Source organism: Corella eumyota, chromosome 4, assembly GCF_963082875.1.
Source record: "Corella eumyota chromosome 4, kaCorEumy4.1, whole genome shotgun sequence".
Classification (NCBI taxonomy): Eukaryota; Metazoa; Chordata; class Ascidiacea; order Phlebobranchia; family Corellidae; genus Corella; species Corella eumyota.
In genome coordinates this window covers 12317290-12337103 of record NC_137493.1, presented here as the reverse complement: position 1 = coordinate 12337103, position 19814 = coordinate 12317290, and the positions used below count along the sequence as shown (strand labels likewise).

The following is a 19814-nucleotide window of genomic DNA, read 5'->3' as shown; positions in this document are numbered from 1 at the left end:
TATAAACATAACATATTTTTAAAACAATATTTGTTTATTATAAATTTAGCAAATTTTGTACATAAAAATAATTAAATTATGAAAAAAATAAATATTAAATATAAAATCAAAGTTATTTTTAATGAATGTAATTGCCTCTAGCGGTAAAAGTTGTTGCTATAGAGATTAATAATTGCAAGATTTTTTGTTTTTATTTAATGTTTACATGTTTCCACGTTCATTATTTATCAAAACCTAAATTACAATGTCTGTGGTATCAAGCGGTCGTTCTGCAGGATCAGTTGCGTCTTCACGTAAGTTTAATTCAAAAACCAACTTGGTATTAGTTCTTATACATGAGGTTCTTGGTGTTGGTTCGACTCCTTTTGCTCTTAAGCTGTAGTGTCTTTTGAGTATGACGCTATAAACGGTATGAGCTACTGCTGAGCCAACACTTAAACAGCAGCTTAATTATCTGGCAATTTTTTTTATTGGGTTATTGGAGACTAGGCCGAGGTAACTGATGTTACTCTATGTTAAGGTTGTGAAATCGACCTTTCCACATTAAATATAAATGAATATAAAAAAATATATGTTTAAAATAAAAGTTTTCCGAACTTAAAACCGGTTTAAAATTATTGCAGGCATGGAATCTAGACAATCTGGTCGAGTTACTTTTCCCCAATCTGCAAAATCTATGACATCCAGTAAATCAGGTCTTGCTCTTGAAGATGATTCTCCGGACTCTAATCCATTTAAAGTTCCTCTGGATCAGGATATCTTTATGCTCCGAGATAAAGAGCGTCAAAGAAAAAAGGAGGTAAAAAATCAGTCCAAACAATTACCACATGGCAAAAATGTATATGCGTGATATATGCGATAAGCGCAATATTATTTTTAATTTTTTTGTATATATCTTTATTCTCGATTTGGGAAGGTCGAATGCGCCACTTTAACATAGATTAACAAAATAAATTATAATTGCCCAGTAATTGTGCTGCTGATTAAGTGCTGGCTCAGCAGAATTTTATACTGTTTATAGCGCGTTACTCAAAAGCGCTACAGCATAAGGGCAGTGGGGATGGAATCCATAACCTCATAGTGGTGTAGCAAGTATTCTTGTTACTACACCACGCTGCCGGTATATTACATAACACTATTTTTTGGCAGTTTACTAGTTTAGTATTTTAAACGACTATCTGACTGGTTATTCTAAAAACCTAAAGTGCTGTAGTAAGGTGGTGGTCTATCAGAAAGGTGGGCTTATAGTTACACAAAATAAGGACTGTAAAAAATCCCACAAATAGTATTTTAAATCATAAAACCTATATTTGACTTTATTACCAGGTTATATTTTAATGTTTAAATAGGAGCGAGAAAGGCAACAAAAGCTTCATGTCCACGAGAAGACCACTTATGCTTCGAGAGTTAATGCAAAAACTGCCTCTATGAGAAAAGCTGCTTTAGGATCAGATGAAATTGATGAGGAGGACGAAGAATCCTCTGACATGGCAATCAAGGATGATCCAGGATGGACTTTAGCTGTCACTCGAGGTACAACAAATGTGTTTTTTAATAACTTTGGTGTTTTTTTTGTTTGTGTGTTCTAGTTTTTATGCTGACAATACATTTATTGTTATTTAGTTTTTATTTTTTCTTGTTATCTATATTCTTAAGGTAAAAAGGTTGACCTTATTGCTCTAACATAGGCTATCATTTGTCGAATTAATTTTTAAGTTGCCTTTGGCAGTCAAGGATATTATTAAAGCATTTTGCCAAATAATTAATCTGCAAATAGGTTTTTGGGCTGGGCAGGTAGGTATTTATAATTTTAATGGTTGGCTAAGGCTCGTTTGTAATGTTTTTAGTGTATTACTTCATAAAGCTATTGTTTTTTTTTAATATACTTGTTGTAAATAACTTTTTTTGGTTTTCTTAGATCGAAATGTTGAAAAAGAGGATTTGGCAGAATATGTGTCCAAGAAGAGAGAGATGTTTCTCGTCCAATACTCGCTTCGAGTAAAAAGAGACGAAATGAGAAAACTGGAGGAGTTGGCTGCAGCAGAGGAGAGAAAGTTGGAAAGGGCTGAGCACTTTTTGGAAGAAGATGCGGCAATGTTTGATGAATTTCTTAAGGAAAATGACAAAAATTCAGTTGAGGCTATAAAAATGTAAGATAATAAAAAAAAATATTTTTTTAGCTAAAGATAAAAATGTGTTTAAATATTGTGGTATTTTTTTGTTTTTTAAATTTTATTTTATTTCTTAATCTTAGAGCTGAAGCTGAAACAAAATCTAAGCTAGAAAAAGTTGCTGAAATAAAGAAAAATAATGCAATTATGATGGCAATTAAAAGTGATATTTCAAAGCACGAGGAAACATTAAAAGTAAAAAAAATTTATCAAATTTTCCTATCATGTTTTATTCTGTACTATATTTTTAATAAATTATTTTTTTTGCTAGGAATATGTTCTGTACAAAGAATTTCTGGAAAAGTTAACTCCTGATGAGTGGAAAGAATTAAAGAAAAAGGAGAGAATGGAAAGAAGAAGGCTTAAGAGAGAAGCTCAGCAGGCCATGCATGCTTCTACTTCTCAAGCTGATAAGAAATCTATTAGTTCTGTGGGATCAGGAAGACGAGGTAAAATAACTTAAAACTGTTAAGAACTTTTGTTAATTATAACATAGACTTTTTAATTTTAAAATATTTAAAGATTTTGGTAAGAATTTTAAAAGTCTGTAATTATGTTTAATTAAAATATTACTCAACTTCTTAAGATTTTTAAATCAATTTTTACATAACTTAACTTACAACAACAGATGGGGATAGCAGAGGTTCTCACCGAATACCTTCTTCAATTTCAAGAGCTCGTAGCAGTGTTCTTAAAAGTGCAACCACAAGAAGAACGCTCATGACACCAAAAAGTCAAGCGGATTCAGACAGTGTTCGATCTGCTGAGGTCACTTTTGCTGATGATGATAGTGATGAGGTATGTAAATACAATAAATGTTAAATTTTATCCAAAAATAACTTGAAATGGTTTTTAACCAAAAATAACTTTAAATGCTGCTTCTAAGAAGCAGTGTTTAAATTAAAGAAGTTGGAATACTACAACAACTAGCACCAATGTATTTTGGAAAGGACACTTGGCCTTACTACCTAAGGTCTTGGGTTAAATTTCCCTGCCTTTTTTGTTTTAGAATTTTTGAGTTAGTTATTTGTTGTAAATTGTAATTTCTTCTACTTAACCTGAAAGACAACTGGGAGGTTAATTTTCATAATATATGCTTATCAGTAACAATGTCAAAAACTACCAAAAGCGAGTTGGGTTGGGGTAATTTTTTAGGCCTTAAAGGCAGCCTTTCCACATAAAAGATACATAAATTGGAATTAAATAAAAACTTAGCATTTTATGTATTGTGTTAAACGTTGATAATACTTTTGACAGGAACCTGAACTGTATTTTACTGATCCGGTTCAACTTTTAAACATATTTCAAGAACTTGAAGAACATAATTTATCACTTATTACAAACAGTCAGGAAACTGAAGAAGCAATGGAAGAATTAAAACAGACGATCAAGTTAACCAAAGATAAAATGTGAGAATTTGTTTTTGTTTAAATACTATAACTTGTTGCGCTAAATTTTTAATTCAATATTATTGAAACCAAAATATTTAAAAAAAAGAAAAAAACATTGAATTTCTACTATGAGTTATTACTAAACATATAAACACTTAGGAATTTTAAAATTGGAAAACCAATTTTTGTCTATTTTGATTAATAAGATTTTACACAAAAAATGTTTTTAGGGATCGAGAGACTGACATGCTAAAGTCTCAAATAATGATGTTGAAACAAACAATTAAGCGGGAGGAGGAAAAAGCAGATGACCTGGAGCTAAAGTGTAAGATGTTTTCATATGGGGAGTTTAAATCGGAGGACCAGGAGAAAATGTTGCGACAATTAAATAGAAAAGTTGAAGAAGTCTACAGGTAATATAATTTTTAAAACTTTGAACAATCAAATTGATATGTTAGTACAATAATTTAAGCAATAACTTTATGCATACTATAAATTTTTGTATTCTCAAATCTTCGAGATATTATTATGCATATTAGTGATTTTACTTAAAGTTAATACATTTTTTTTATTCCAGAGCTTGTATTGGAGACAATGAAGCCAACATTAGCACTTTACAAATGCTAACAACTATTGAAAATCGCTTGGAGGAATTATTTGAGAGCATTGAAGTGATGCCTCCAGAGTTAGTGGAAGCTGCAGAAAAAGCTAAGGAAAAAGAAAGAAGAATGAGACTAAGAGAGGAAAAGTTAGCTGCACAAAGAGCACATCAAGAGGAAAGAGTAAGAAAGGCTCTGGAACGAGCAAAGGCTGATCCTAAGAAAAAGGTACGGAATTAGATTTAATTTTTTGTAGTTACTTTTCATTTGAAAAAAAATCTGTGATATAACCTTGTCTAATATTTTTAACATAATGCAGCGTTGGCTTGGCTGGTAAGATTTTAAATAAAAAAAAATATACTTTTTACTTTTAGGTTGGCAAGAGGCTTGTTTTCAGATCCGAACCTCCTCAGCGAAAACAAAAAGAGAATAAAAAGAAAGAAGGTGAAGATAAAGAAGAAGAAGAGAAATTATACTTTTTTACATAAACTTGCTTTGTTTCCAATATTTCAGTTCTATAACTTTTTATTAAGGACACAAAAAAATGAAATGTTTTGCATTTTATTGTTTATTCTTTTATTGTGTACTTTTACCTAAAAAGTATAGATAAAATGAATCAATATTTTTAGTTGAATTCAGATTTTCCTCTGAACTTTCTAAAGTATTTTTGTTGTAATTATTCAAATTATTGTTGAATAAATATTTTTTGTTTTTATTATTACAAGTTATACCTTTTATTAAATGTTAAAACGCAGCCTTAAAATATTAAGGCTTAAGGGTATATTTTTAAAGCTTGCTCCTTATACAAAAACTTTAAAAAAAAAAATAACTGAAAAAAGTGCACTATGTTATCGCCCAACAGAAAACCAAACAGAAACAAAGTCTTTGGCTGATTTATCTTTTAATTTAATAAACCTTTCTTAAGCAAGCTAAGTTTTAAAATTTATCTTTATGCCAGTGCATTTCATTCAGGTATTTGTATTCTTTTTATAGGGTTTATGTGGAGGATTTTTTTTTGTATGTATCTTTATCATCAATGTGAAAAGTCAGAAAACATTAGTTGCTATTTTTTAATATTAAACAAAATTAACATAATACAATAATCGTATAACTAATGCATTAACAGATTGAACATAATTGTAAAGTACAGCCGACAACTGTAATGGTAAAGTTATATAAATAAAATCTCAAACTTTGGGGCGTTCAGCATAGTTTTGATGTGTCATTGTTTATTGGCTGAAAAGAAAAGTTAGATTTAAATGGAACTTTAACTTTCATATTTTTTACGATCTGTGTAACATGTTGCATTATTTTTACATTATTTTGCTTTACTAGCTCTGCATCAATTAGATCTCTGACATTAATTATTTTTGGGCGAGATTTTGGATCTAAATTCCAACACTTTTCCATTACGCTTTGAAGAAAAATAAACAGGGAGCGTTCAAATTTGGTAACTGGCGGTTTAAAGTTTTCAATGTCTTCCATCTTGGGTCGTTCTCCTTGAATCGCTAAGCTTATGTGATCGCTTTGACTTAACATTTCATTTCCTATATGTGGCAGTTTTTTAAAAAGTATCATAAAAATCATCAAAGAAAAACTGTACACATCCATTGCTGTCGTTACTTTTAATTGCATATTTTGTAGTCGCTCCGGAGCTGTGTAGAGCCAAGTATGTTCCCCCTTACTTGTAGCTAATTCATCACCTGATTGGCTGGTTTCAGTAGCAGTTGCTAAATTTGATCCTCCAAAATCAGAAATTTTGCATCTCAGATTGCTAGTGAGAAGGACATTTGCAATTTTTAAGTCACCATGTGTTATTCTTTGATCTTTTTTCAGGTTATGAATAAAGGAAAGACCACATGCAATATCAAACACAAATCGCAGTCTAACGACTATTGGTACCTTAATTACATTTAGTTGAGGATATGGGACCATTAATGTTTTAAGGTTTTTACATGGCATGTACTCCATAATAATTCCCATAAATTCTGAAAACTGACCCCAATATGTATACCCAATGTAACTAACTATATTAAAGTGGCTGGCTTGCAGACACATCTTAATTTCATGCATAATTCTGTTAAAAAATAGTTTTTGGTAAAAATAGCAGTAATTTTTTTAAATAAACTTTTAAATGTAATTTTATATACTTGTCTCTACTTTTGTTAATCTCAATAGGATTTCCTGTTAATGAAATACATTTAATAGCGACAACCCCATAATGTTTTAAAAACCCAAGTCTCACTAAGCCAAAACCTCCTTTGCCAAGAAACCCTTCTTTTTCTTTGTTGATTTCAACATCACTTGGGTTGTAATACTGCAAAACACATAAAAAATAACATATAGATGGGTTTAGGTTATTACAACTGTAGCTACTAAACCTCGATGATATCGATTTTTGTTTAAATATTTTTTTGACTTTCACATATATATTGTGGTAAAATATTACTTTTTTCTTGTTTTTTGACACTGACTCAATTTTATTTTGTAAATCTTTTTTTTCATTTTCTAGTTTCTTGATTTCCTTAATTTTAAAATAGTGTTACTATTACATCAGTGTCATTATTACAATAAAAAGTTATTTTTATTGTTTTATTTTACTATAGTTACATAATAGTATAAGGATACCTTATTCTTTTTGGCTAGCTCTTCTGTTTTTTGATCTTGTATCTCTATTTTTTTGACTTTTGTTTTAGATAACTTTTGTTTCCAGTCTTTTATCTCAATTGTATGTTTTTCACATGCCTATTTTTAAAACAAAAAAATACAAGTAAGTGGTTTGTACATAAATGTACTTACAGAGTTTGTTTATAGCTTTTTAAAGTATAATTACTTAAATTTTGATTATTGTGTAATTTTATTATACTCATACATAAAATTGGTGTTACCCGTTTTAAGGCTCTTTTGGTTGATTTTAAATCTAATTCCATCTCTGTGTATTTTTTTTTAAATTCTGTAGATCTTTGGTGGTCAACAATGCTTTTTATCTGAAAAATCAATTAAAACTATTAAAGCATATTAAAAAACAGCATTTTATGAGTTTTTGAACAATTTTGATTTTATTAACCTTCCGATTTTTTTTTGTAATATGTATATAATCTTGTAAGTAGTCAGTTTGAAAAAGACTTGGGTGAAGTGAATCTTTGACACAATTTAACACCTTTTCATGTTGTTTTTCAAATTCTTTATCATCTAAAGAAATTTCTTCACAAATCTACATTTTTGTTTTACATATTTTTGAGTGAAGTGTTCAATACGAAAGCATAGAATTTGCATATAAATTGATAAATGATTGGCAATTTATTACTATTAAAAATATTGATACTAGTAAAAATTTATTTACCTTTTTCATTTCTTCGTCGTTCTTGTTTTTTGCTTGGTTTATTTTCTAAGAAAAATATTAATTTGAACAAATTTCAATATAAAAAAAATATTTTATAGGTTACATTCTTACCTGCCAGTTAGCATCATTATTGTCAGTGTATATTTTTGTAATGTTCTCAACTTGTTTTGATATCCATTTGTCTTTAAGTAAAGGAGAATAAATCAATTTTTTGGCTTCTTGTACTGCTTTTTCATGGTGGCTTTGAAACTCGTCATCTTCCAAGGCTTGATTTTCACACAACTTAATACATTTTTTTAAATTTTAGTATTCACATTGTTTGTTTGGCAATTATTTAGGCCTAGATTTTCTTAATTGCCAACAAATCTATACCACAAATATAATTTAACAACCAAAATTAAAACATTGAAATTAAAACAACAACAAAATTAAGCTTAACCATTGTTCCAAAGTTTTATTTTAAAAGTGTTATATTCTTCACATAAAACTTATTTAATCTACTATATGGTTTATTACTTGAAAAATTATTAAATAGGTTATTTCTTTATTAAAAAATCTTTAAAATGGTTACATGAAGCTATTAATAAATTTAACTTACATTTTTCATGATATCTTCATATTTGTTTTTACATTTTCTTATATCATCATAAATGTTCTAAATATATAAAAATATGATAAGTTATACAATAATTATCTAAAAAGTTATGCAATTTATAATATTTGTTAAAACTTTATATTTTTAGGATAAATCTTACATTCTTTTTTTTTCTAACCTAAAATATATAAAGATGTCAACATATTTACTAACTATAAACATTTCAACTGTTTAAAAATGTTTTCTATCCATTGTCAACTTTTGTTGCTTATATAAAATTGTTTTTATATATTATCACAATAAAAAATAATTTACCTGTTGTTCCTTAGCTAAAAATAATTTTAAAAAGTTTAAGCTTATAGGCAACTATTAAGTTTGTTACATAATAAAAAAAACATAAACTTTGTTTAAATATTTATATTTTTATAAAAAATAACTTAGATATATTTACCCGATTTGTCCATTTTTAAATTTTTTAATTTCAAAAACTTTTAATTTCAGTTAAGCCCAATTTTTAAAAAAACTAATTTTTTGACTAGCCTTTTTAAACTGCAATATGTTGTTTGCAGACTTACACAATAGTTCAAAAACAAATGTCAATATAATTTATTGTTAGACGCTACTTAGCATTTTCATTATTGACATAACAAAAGTGGTTTATTGGCTTAATGTTTAATGTTATTTGAATTAAATAAGTAGTACATCTAGTACCATTTGTGAAACTTTTATTAATTATTAACAATTCACCTTTTTCATTTTTTTTAAATATTGATTAAATGCAATTGTTGTAAATAGGTTTCTATGTCCTTTTTTATTTTAAATAACGGTATAACAAAATTTATATTGGTAAATTGGTTTTATTTTTTCAAAGTAATAAATTATGACCAAATAAAATAATAATTAGTTATTTACATTTCAAAATTTTTCCAAACCAATAATAAGATAGTTGCAATTTTAATTGCATGGTGTTATCTGCCTTGCTCTTTCTATCAAGCGTTTTTACAGATAAAATTTATTTTTAAATAATCTGTTTATTCTTACCAATGGTAGCTTTTAAAGTTGGTGTAAGTACATTTTGGTATTCCGATTTCACCATTTTTTGTATGTCAAAGAAAAATCTCTTGGGGTTTTATCACTTATTACTATAGTAATCATTTTTATTAGAATTGTATTTTAAAGGTTAGAATTTATTTATGACTTTGTAAGCAATACAAAAAAGAATTGTGAGATTTTTATTTTTAGAAAAGAAAGAAAAAAAGGGGCTTTATAAGAAAAAAAGGGGCTTTACACTAGAAAGAAAAAAAGGGGCTTTATAAATATCAAAAGACTAATAAAAAAAGGCCATTTATTAAATTGTAGTACAAGATATGGTTAACATGACATTTTAAACAAGTTATTTGATAATTTTAAAACAACCATTCTTTGGGTATCAAAATTTCATTATTTTGAATTTCATACTTAAAATTTTTTTGATGTTAATTTAAAATTCACTTTAAAATTTATATTTATAATATAAAATTGTTTAAAGTATACACTTTACTGATAGTATTGTTATACACTTGTTGTACACTTTACTAATAGTCAAACATTTTTGTTGTTATTTGGGTAATTGTTTATTGTATAAGAAATTTAAAATATGTTGAGTATAACAATATAAACAAACTTAGCATTAAATGGTGTTTAGCCTTTAAATCAGCATGTTTTCAATATTTATTTTCATAAGAGTAGTCACAATTGGCAAAAATTGAGGATAAACTACAATTAGCCGTTAAAAATATAATAACGTCATCAAAGAACGTTTACTGCTTCACTGATCATATTCGTAGTAAAAGGGCTACCGTTATCCGCAGCAGAGAGTAAGGTTTTATTTTTTTGGTCCATGTTTACACCTGAAGTGTATGACTCTAAACAGAAAAAGAAATGTGTTGCAAGTGTTAAAGTGTGTATACTATAATTAGGTAGCAAAACTAGACGCTTTGTACAGTTTTACGTCATTAATATGTAAGTAATTAACGTAAAAGGCTTTAGTTAATAGTGTAAACTTCCAAGCTTTATTATCTTAAAAGTAAGGGCTTTACACGCCATTTATAGTTTAGTCTTTTAGTTTCGTTCGTATATGGTGTAATATTTTGTATTCAAACATTTATATTACAGTTTAACGCAAAAGCGCTAGGCCGTCTTTTTGTAACTGTCTACGTTAACGTTAGAAACGAAAAAAAAACGAAAAAAAAACAAAAAAAAACGACTTACTGTAAAAATATAAACTGTCCGACTGTGTGTGTTATAATATAAAATTGTTTAAAGTATATTCTATCTGTATATGGACATTACTATCATTTTAGCTTTAATCTGACAGTAAGGTATATTAATTTATATCCTGGGCGTTAATTTTGTTACAGATAACTTTTGTTTAAAGCTTTTATTCGAAATCTGCATTGGGGAATATTTATATTTGCTTTTCTGTTCAGTTAACGGGAAAGTAAATGTATTCTCAACATGCTTGGAATCGCAATAGATCCTCTTCTAGTATCTTTTGTGTCTAAGTTAGGCATTGAGGGTACACAATTTAAAAGTCAGTTATTGTACTGCGGATAGCAAAAACTTTAAATCAAAACTAACAATTTTTTAATACTGTGTACCATAATCGTCCGGATAGTTAAAAAACATTTTTGCATGTACCACCACGTTTCTCCAATTTGTTGTATTATGAACGGCAAAACAATGGCAAAAAATGAAACCTCTGTTGCAGCTGCCCCAACAAACGGGCACGAAAATAGTAAACAAGCAATAACAAAAACAATGGAACCCATTTCTTCTGTTAATCTCAAAGAAGGAATATGCAATAAAGATGACTTGCAAGTTGAATCTAATATTTCTGATAAACCAGATAAACATTTAATAAACAGTCCAAAAGTTGAGCATGAAATAGATATGGATAATTTACACAAAAAAGTAAATGGAGATTTGTCCAGCAATGGACATTACCTGATCACAAGTGAAGTAAATGGAAATACAACTTTAGACTCTAAGGAATCGGAAATACATTCTATTAAAAAAGCTGTGAAATTAAAACAAGAAAATAATGACCATAGTATTATCACTAACGGATTACATCAAGACCCAGAACAAGTGTATCCAAATTGGAATAAGAATATTACAGAAATACATGAGAAAAAGGTTACTTTTGTTGATGCTACACCCCCGAGTAGCATCACTGATCTTGCATCTTATATAACTAATAATAATTGCAACAACGCTTTAAAGCCTGATGCAGAAGAAAATGATAATATTGAGCAGATAGGTTAGTTAATGCTAGCTAATTTTTGAAATAAATTAGCATAATACTATTCCTTATTTACATATAATTTTTATATACATATATAATATTCCAATTATTAAATTTTAAAAAGCCTGTTTATACAACTTTTTTTATTTATAAAAAATATTTGTTGAGATGTTAGTTATTTTTGCTTTAACTAGTGGAATCTTTTTTTTCATAAAAAGTTTAAAATTTTTTAAAACTGCTGAATTTTAAAGATTTCCAAAAAATTTAAATAAAATGTTTGTTTTTTTAACAGTTACTGAAGAAATAACAACCAGCATTGACGAGACAACTAATTCCGTTAAAGTTGACAACAATGAAAAAGCCCCTGAAGTCGAAAATAAATCCGAGAACAATGAGAATAACACCGAAATAAAAGAGGATACTAACAATGAAAGAAACTCTCCCCAGGTGGGGCCGAGCGAGGTGATTTCCCTCGAAACTGACCCTGTCGAAGATCAAAAAGCCGAATTAGAAGACGAAGGGAAAGCAATTGGGGAGTCCCCTGATTCCCGATTTCTGAAGTTTGATATAGAGTTGGGGAGGGGAAGTTTTAAGACTGTGTTCAAGGGGCTGGACACTGATACAGGGGTTGCTGTGGCATGGTGTGAATTGCAGGTAAATTTTATTTAAAAGTGGCAACATATAAAAAACAAAAGTTTTTGATAAAAAATGTTTTAATTGACAAACTGTTGAATAAATCTAAAAAAAACATATATTTTGTTTTTATAGCACCACAAGTTATCCAAGGGTGAGCGATTACGTTTTCGGGAGGAAGCAGAGATGTTAAAAGGTCTGCAACATCCTAATATTGTCCGCTTCTACGATTCCTGGGATTATCAATCGTTAAAGGGGAAAAAATGCATTATTTTGGTTACCGAATTAATGACATCAGGCACTTTAAAAACGTAAGTACAAATCTGGAAATTTTATTTATTATTAATTTATCATAGCGATCACTTTTATTTATTTTTTTTTAAATAGTGTGATGATTATAGAATAACTTGACAAATTGTTTAACAGTGACATTGTCATCGTAGTTAATGATTTGGGGAATTTTACTAAGTTTTATCAACAATTTTAATTAATCACATCGTTCAAATAGTGCATCAGATTGTGGTTTTGTTTCCTGGAAACAAGAGTGTAGATTACATGTTGTGCTATTATGCCAACCACTCAGGAGTAATGTAAATAATGTTTTTCGTACCTCAAGGCCATTTTAATAGACAAAAAATAATACAACAAATATGGCAGAGTGTTATAGCGAAGCATTTTTAGTTTTGATTAAGTTGACTGATGGTTTAATTATGCCTTTATATGGAAAAGTGATGTATTGGTATATATATAAAATACTACAACGTGATATATAAAAACGCAACAAAACTATTGCATATAACATTCTATTACCAAAATGTATTTTATTACCTACACCTATTGCTGTAAATTAAAAACACTGCATGACAATGTGTATTTGCCAGCAAATATTGATTTATTATTCGTATTTGAATTAATATATTTGTGTATTTCTTTTTAAGTTTAAAGTCTGATATTTCTGATCAAATATTAATGCCCAGCTTTTTGTTTTCAGGTATTTAAAGCGCTTTAAATCGGTTAAACCAAAGGTTTTAAGAAGCTGGTGCCGTCAGATTTTAAAGGGCCTTCTGTTTTTGCACACTCGAAATCCACCTATTATTCATCGGGATTTAAAATGTGACAATGTGTTTATAACAGGACCAACTGGCTCAGTTAAAGTTGGAGATTTGGGGCTTGCTACACTAAAAAGGACTTCATTTGCCAAGAGTGTAATCGGTAGCATATTCTTTTATATTTATTTGACATTAATAATGAATGACCTATAAAAATTTAAGCAAATGTTATAATTATTTTTTTGTATAATTTATAATTTTTAAAAACTATTAAGGTGTATATATGTTTCAATACAGAAAATACAAGTGTTAAAATTTACATTCATTCCCTAATTAATATCAAAATGAGTTTAAAATTGTATTCATTATATCAATTTTTTTATTGATTTATGTGCATTACTCATTTACCAGACTGTTGCACTACATATATATTATTAATTTTTTACAAGTACCAGCCTTAACATGGTGTAATATATAGTTTTAAAATGCATTATTGATTAGCCAAAGTGACAACTGTAATCAATATAGAGTATTTGAGTTTCACAAACATAATGTTTTGAATGGGACTTTGGCTTTCAATTGAGACTTTCAAAGTAGATTGTTTGTTTATTGAAGGTTTTCGTTGTTTTCTCTTTAAAGTTGTTTACTTTAGTATGGTGCATTGCACAACCTAAAGAAATCTGCCTGTATATGTATAAATTATAGTTAATAGAGCTTAATAGACGATATATATATATAATATATATATGCCTAACTTAAAGCCCTTTTATTTAAAAAATGTTATTTTTTCTCCAATATTATAATTCTCCTTTTTAAAATTAAGTGGTAATGTATCATCTTAACTGAATTTTTTACAGTCAATTTTGACTCAAATTTCGTTTTTACAGTGGAAAATAATAGCATATAAACTCCAAATTTCAATGTAAAACCCTATCTATAAACCATACAAAATATTTTTGTCCCTACAGCAAAACCTTTTTTAAAGATAATAATCATTAAAGACGAACAATTTAAATTTGAATAATTGTGTGTTGCTAATTGCTTAATTTCCCAAAGTTAACCACAGCCAATATTAAAATATCAACATACTATTTACATTAAGTGTATTGCCTAGCAGTATACAAAATTAAAAGATTTCTATTATGGTGGATTTATACAGTTACAAAGAAAATATCTGTACCTTACTGCTATTTTTCATTTTTTTTGCAACTGAAGGCTGACATTTTGTTGATTTATGCAGGCACGCCAGAATTTATGGCCCCGGAAATGTACGAGGAGCATTATGATGAGAGTGTAGATGTTTATGCGTTTGGTATGTGCATGTTAGAGATGATCACTGGGGAATATCCTTATTCTGAATGCAACAACGCTGGCCAAATATATCGCAAAGTAACACAGGTAGGGTAATGCTGGCTTAACAAATTTTCTTTGTTTAAAAAAATTTGTAAAAAAAAAAAAAAATTTTTGTTATTGTGACTGCACAAGATGTTTTGCAAATTTATTGTTTACTATTTTAAATTAAGTGCCACCCTTTGTAAACAAACAGTAAACAAGCAATTATGCAAACATGTCATTAAGTTACACAATACACACTAGTTATTAATGATTATATCTTTGCTCTTCTGTTTGTCAATAAACAACATAAAGTCGGCTTAAAACTGGTGTTTATTTGCAGGGTTTCCCACCTGCAAATTTCGAAAAAGTTCAAGGTAAAGAAGAAAAGCATATTATTTCGATCTGTATAAACAAGGACAAGACCAAAAGGTATGACCTTGTTTTTGTATATAAATTTTGACAAGTCAGTACTTACTAAAGGTTTTTTGTGTGTGAATATACACATAGCATAAAAACTAAGACACCCTTTATTCCATGTGTCTAAAAAAAAATGTATTTATGTTTAATGTAAATTTTGTTTATTCATTTTTAATTTAAATAAATTTTTTTTTTTTTACTTTTTTTAGACACAATGTACAGCAGCTTCTTACTGAGCCGTTCTTCGTAGAAGTCACAGGGGTTAAAGTTGAAATAGCCCCAAACAGGGAGTCCAATAATTCCCCTGACACGAAAGAGGGTGAAACCGAAGCAGGGGCCAACAACGACACGGTTACCCTTAGATTGGTCGTCGAAGATGCTCAGAAATTGAAACAAAAACATAAGAATGACGAAGCTGTTGAATTTGATTTTGATATTGAAAGTGATATTCCTGTTGATGTAGCTAAAGACATGGTACGTTAAACTTTTTTTTTGTGTTTAATTTTTTTTAAATATAGTACAGTTAAAACATATATATATATAGTAAAAAATTACTTAGAGAAAAATTTATTGTTTTATAAAGTTAAATAGGAGTTTAAAACATTAATATTTGTTATAAAGTTAAATAGGAGTTTAAAACATTAATATTTGTTTTGAAATATTAAAAAACATTTTTTATTTGTTTAAAATATTTATTTGTAAACTAAGTATAGTTAAGTGGGAGTTCATAAAATGTTTTGTGTAATGTTTGGTTTGTGTATGAAGGGGTTATTTGTTAAATGAAGTTAAAATGTGTAGTGTATTGTGATTATATTAAAGATAGTATATATTTGATTATCTGTCAGACATATCAACATCTGTCTTGATGTCTGGCATTTGAAAACACAAACCACGACCGATACTTGGCTTATCTTTGATACTTTTAAGCAGTAGTGTCAATCTTAGAGATTACTGGTTATTAGGAAAGCACCAATTTGTGAATTTCACATGATATTGCTAAATTTCCCCCTAAAAATAGGGTCATTAGGTTAGGGCTGTTTCTATGTAAAATTGGCATTAAAATGAAGCGTTTTTCTTCTGTCTGTAGGTAGTGTATTATATCGTTATATCGGTCTGTATTATTACCTACCTTGTCACATGCGGCTTTTAACCATTTCTCGTTCGTGCGATTCCACTTGTTCAACTGTGGTAGATTAAATAGGAAATACGATTTTTCGCGGAGAATTAACACCAATTCTCATTATCACCTCGTGATAAGTCAACCGTAGAGTTTATTATATTAATGTTATTACGACTTTGAGTTTGTCGTTTTAATTTTAATTAGTTCTTGGTTTGAATTATGGGTGTTATTCAAATTGTGTTGTACTTATAGTTCAAAAAATCACATTATAAACCGGTTCTTTAAACAATCGGCCATTGTGGCACGCCTATTGTTTATAGAAATGCGAAAAATCTAATAATAATATGGCATACAATCGTTTTAGTAACGTTTTATTTTTTTATCACCAGCCAGTAAAGTGTGGTTACTTGCTATGGTGCGGGTTTACTAGCCAAAACGTTTCGGGTTTGAGTCGCTTCAATGCCACCTAAAAAAAATTTAAAATTTTTTCTAGTTGCCTATGATAAGTATTAGTTCTATATGTGCGTATATTTCTACTTTTATCATATTTAAATTCCGTTTAATGGTTTAAATCCTTAAGTTATTGCGCACAAAGGAATTAATAGCGCAATGATTCACCTATATTTGCACTTAAGCTAATTCTTCGAATGTTGACTTTGCCATAGACTTGCGAAATAGCCGAGAAGCACGTGTTAATTCTACGGTATGTGACGTATTTTATTTTTAAAGGCTTTTTTTTAATGGAAGTCAGTTGTAATCTTTATAGCATACAGTTAAAGTTTAAATACCCATTTTATTTCTTGGCATTTTATTATTTGTTTTTAAAGCTGTAATCTACAACGTTGTCGAGTTTTATTTACCGCATTGCTTAACAATTCGGCCTCCCGTTCTGTGATTGGCCCAATCTTGTCACGTGACCACGGGTTGTGCTCCGAAATCACGTGACCCGAATTCTCGGTAAACACAATTGACGTAGTATCGTTTGTTGATCTTGTTTCAGTGAAGTTTTAATGGCAAGTTTTATTGAGATTATAAATCGAAATTGCTGATAGTTAAAGCTGGGTGTATAGCGTGCTTGTTTCAACTGTTACCGTACTGTTTATGCCAAGGTTTTGAATTTTTGTCTAAAATCGCGATAAAATATCTCATTTTTTTGTTTCCGCTGATTGTAAATTGTCTTTATTTGGTAAAATTGCAATGATTTCACTTGTTTATAGTTTTGTGAGATGCTGATCGGTCACGTGACCTTCTTATAACTTCATTATACAAAATTGTCGAGTACTCATAAAATTTCGCATTTCAAAATATAAAAGAAATTTTAAAAAATTATCCAAAAATTTACTAATTCAGCGATTAATTATAAGCACGTGTTTTTATTTGGGTTTATATAGTGCACAATTTTTTTTTCTGTTTTACGACCTTTATTTTACTAGCTTTGATTACGTCACGTCAATTTATTATTTGTTAAGGGGTTAGCACAAGGTCAAAATCAGTAGTTTTATTGACTTTACAATTAAAGATAAACTGTTAATTGCGTATTATCGGTCATTAGTTTATTAGCAGAACGGTTCAAGTTGTATTACAGTGTATTAGGTTTATAATCACGTGTATTTAGGGGTTTTATTTTGTATAACCTTGGATTAATCTCTAAGCCCGTTTTAATCATAATCAATATTTAAAAACCGGTAATTGTTTCTGCTAGGCGATATTTTAATTGCTATAACTTTAAATGAGTTTAGGTTAATAGTAATCGACCATTTTTAAGTAAATGTTTTTATTGATATATTATTTATTGTACAACTTAAATCATTTAATATTATGTTAAATTGAAAAGCCTAGATTTAATTTTTTAAAGTTTAGTAGTTAAATGTAAATACTGGGATTTAAATAGACGGTGTTGTTTAAAAATAGATAATTAAGAAAATAGCAAATAGGAAAATGTTAAATTGCTTTATGCAAATATTATAAAATTCCAACTGCGCACAAATAATATATTGTTTTAAATATAGAGATTCTCTATTTTATTAAAAACGTCAAAAAGTCCTATTATTAGGTAAAAATGCCATGTTAGTCATATCTGCAGTTTTATTGTCAGTACATCTTCTTGTAGCAACTGTATGTATGTTTAATTAGTCAGAATGCTTACAATTGAACTGTTCACAGGTCTTTGTTATTTATCTTTTCTCCCATTTTTTTGGGAAACTGTAGCCTTTTGTGTTATGCCAAATTGTATTTTTGGGGGTATTTGGTAAATTGTTCTGTCCCATTTTAGGCCTATTTTTAACCTAGGTGTTTTAGGTTTATTTAAAATTTGATAGCCTAATCATTTTTTCACCAGTTCCGATCATTTACATTACTTTTGTATGTTACCTTACTTAGTGTTTGGTGTTTATAGTCAAGGTAAAAAATTTATTGTTTTTTTGTGATTACAATACACACAAAGAAATATATGATCATAAACTTACATAACCTTATATCTAATGAGTCCAATCTATTTTTATTCTTGCATGTGGAAAAACAAATAACAGTTAGATATATGCACGCTATATACTTATATACGTACAGCCTATGCTTTAAGCTTAATAACTTTTGAATTTTACATGATAGAAAAGAAGGCATTTAAACCTGTGTGTACAAAATTAAAAAACACAAACACAGGCTTGATTAAACAGTATTTGGTAATTTGTAGCTATTTTCTTATATTTGTGACTTATTTTACATGTAGGCTGTTAATGCAAAGGCCTTTGCAATATACAATACTGTAATATATTGCATAGTAGCTATCTGCACAGAGGAAAAATACAGCCATATATGTAGGCGGAAATGGACGATGAATCTATTGAATTTAGAGCGCCAGAAATGCGACTAATTCGATTAGACCTAACCTGTATGCTATACCACGCAACTTAAAAGCGAGCAATTCCACGAATTTTAAATTTTATTTTAAAACGTGAATTAAGGATGTAGTATAATTAAAGATGTGAATTTCCTTGCAAAATCACGTGTATTTACCAGTTTACTTTCCATTTTTGGTTACCACTGTTTATAATATTGCCTGCCAGAAATTAGTAATATCACAGAATGTCGGTTAATTAATTTCGATATCATAGGAAACGGTCTAGTTCTGCGTTTTCTGAGTGTGTCACGTGACAGGATCTCTGCGTCACCTTTTTCCGTTTAAACAGGCAGCAAAAAAGTCAAATTGACACAGACAATATAATGTGAAAGGCATTTTAAATATATATGTATGTATGGTAACATTTTTATTGGGTTACTGTTATGAGACACATAGCACATGGCCCACAGTTATGTTGTGTATTGCTTGTCCCACGAGAGTTAATTACTTGTTGGCTGTAGTTAAATTTAACACACTCTATTAATAATTTAAATTAGGTTGTATGCAATTGTCGAGCGTAAAATTTCGATCAAATTTTTGTAAAAAAAAATTCGTGGGCACCACAAACGGGAGTTATTTTTTCAGGTCTACTTTATAAACTCAATTTTCAGTTAATCGAACAATTACATTGCATTTAAACTGCAGCTTAACGCTTTTCATCGTTTTGCTGTCGTTCCCTTTGCATAAACTAAATTGTGTAAGCTCGCTATCTGTTTACGCTTAATTTGTAGCGTAATCAGACGTCGTTTATGCACATTTTTCACATTTAAATTCAAAAAATGTTTAACCTAATAGCTCCAACCTCAAGGGAAGGAGCTAAAATGCATTTAGGTATTTTTTTTTCTGGTAAGTAGCAAAAAATAGCATTTTGAAAAAAATTTGGGCCCAGGGTTTTTAAAATGATAAGTAGGTCTATAAAGGGGCAATGTCTTTGGGGTAATAGGGTAAAATCCAGGGGTAAACGAGTTTAAACTCAAAT

General features: G+C 28.9%; 2 protein-coding genes across 5 annotated transcripts in view; both read left to right on the top strand.

Annotated features, from left to right (window-relative positions):
* The first annotated feature begins 167 nt into the window (after positions 1-167).
* LOC145750214 (cilia- and flagella-associated protein 100-like) lies at positions 168-4879 on the top strand. Its single transcript, XM_082566194.1, has 11 exons — positions 168-293; positions 624-799; positions 1350-1533; positions 1919-2150; positions 2255-2366; positions 2443-2620; positions 2800-2969; positions 3429-3580; positions 3793-3975; positions 4140-4389; positions 4536-4879. Exons 1-11 carry the CDS (start codon positions 245-247, stop codon positions 4647-4649), a joined length of 1800 nt encoding a protein of 599 aa, XP_082422320.1. The 5' UTR covers positions 168-244; the 3' UTR covers positions 4650-4879.
* Positions 4880-10502: 5623 nt separating this feature from the next.
* LOC145749310 (uncharacterized) overlaps positions 10503-19814 on the top strand; it is a 31896-nt gene continuing 22584 nt past the window's right edge. For all 4 annotated transcript variants that reach the window (XM_082565039.1, XM_082565041.1, XM_082565040.1 and 1 more), the window contains exons 1-7: positions 10503-11400; positions 11678-12039; positions 12154-12329; positions 13010-13230; positions 14308-14465; positions 14743-14831; positions 15029-15293. In XM_082565039.1, the coding sequence (XP_082421165.1) occupies positions 10773-11400; positions 11678-12039; positions 12154-12329; positions 13010-13230; positions 14308-14465; positions 14743-14831; positions 15029-15293 (1899 nt within the window). In that variant the 5' untranslated portion in view covers positions 10503-10772. The remainder of the gene's footprint in view (positions 11401-11677; positions 12040-12153; positions 12330-13009; positions 13231-14307; positions 14466-14742; positions 14832-15028; positions 15294-19814) is intronic.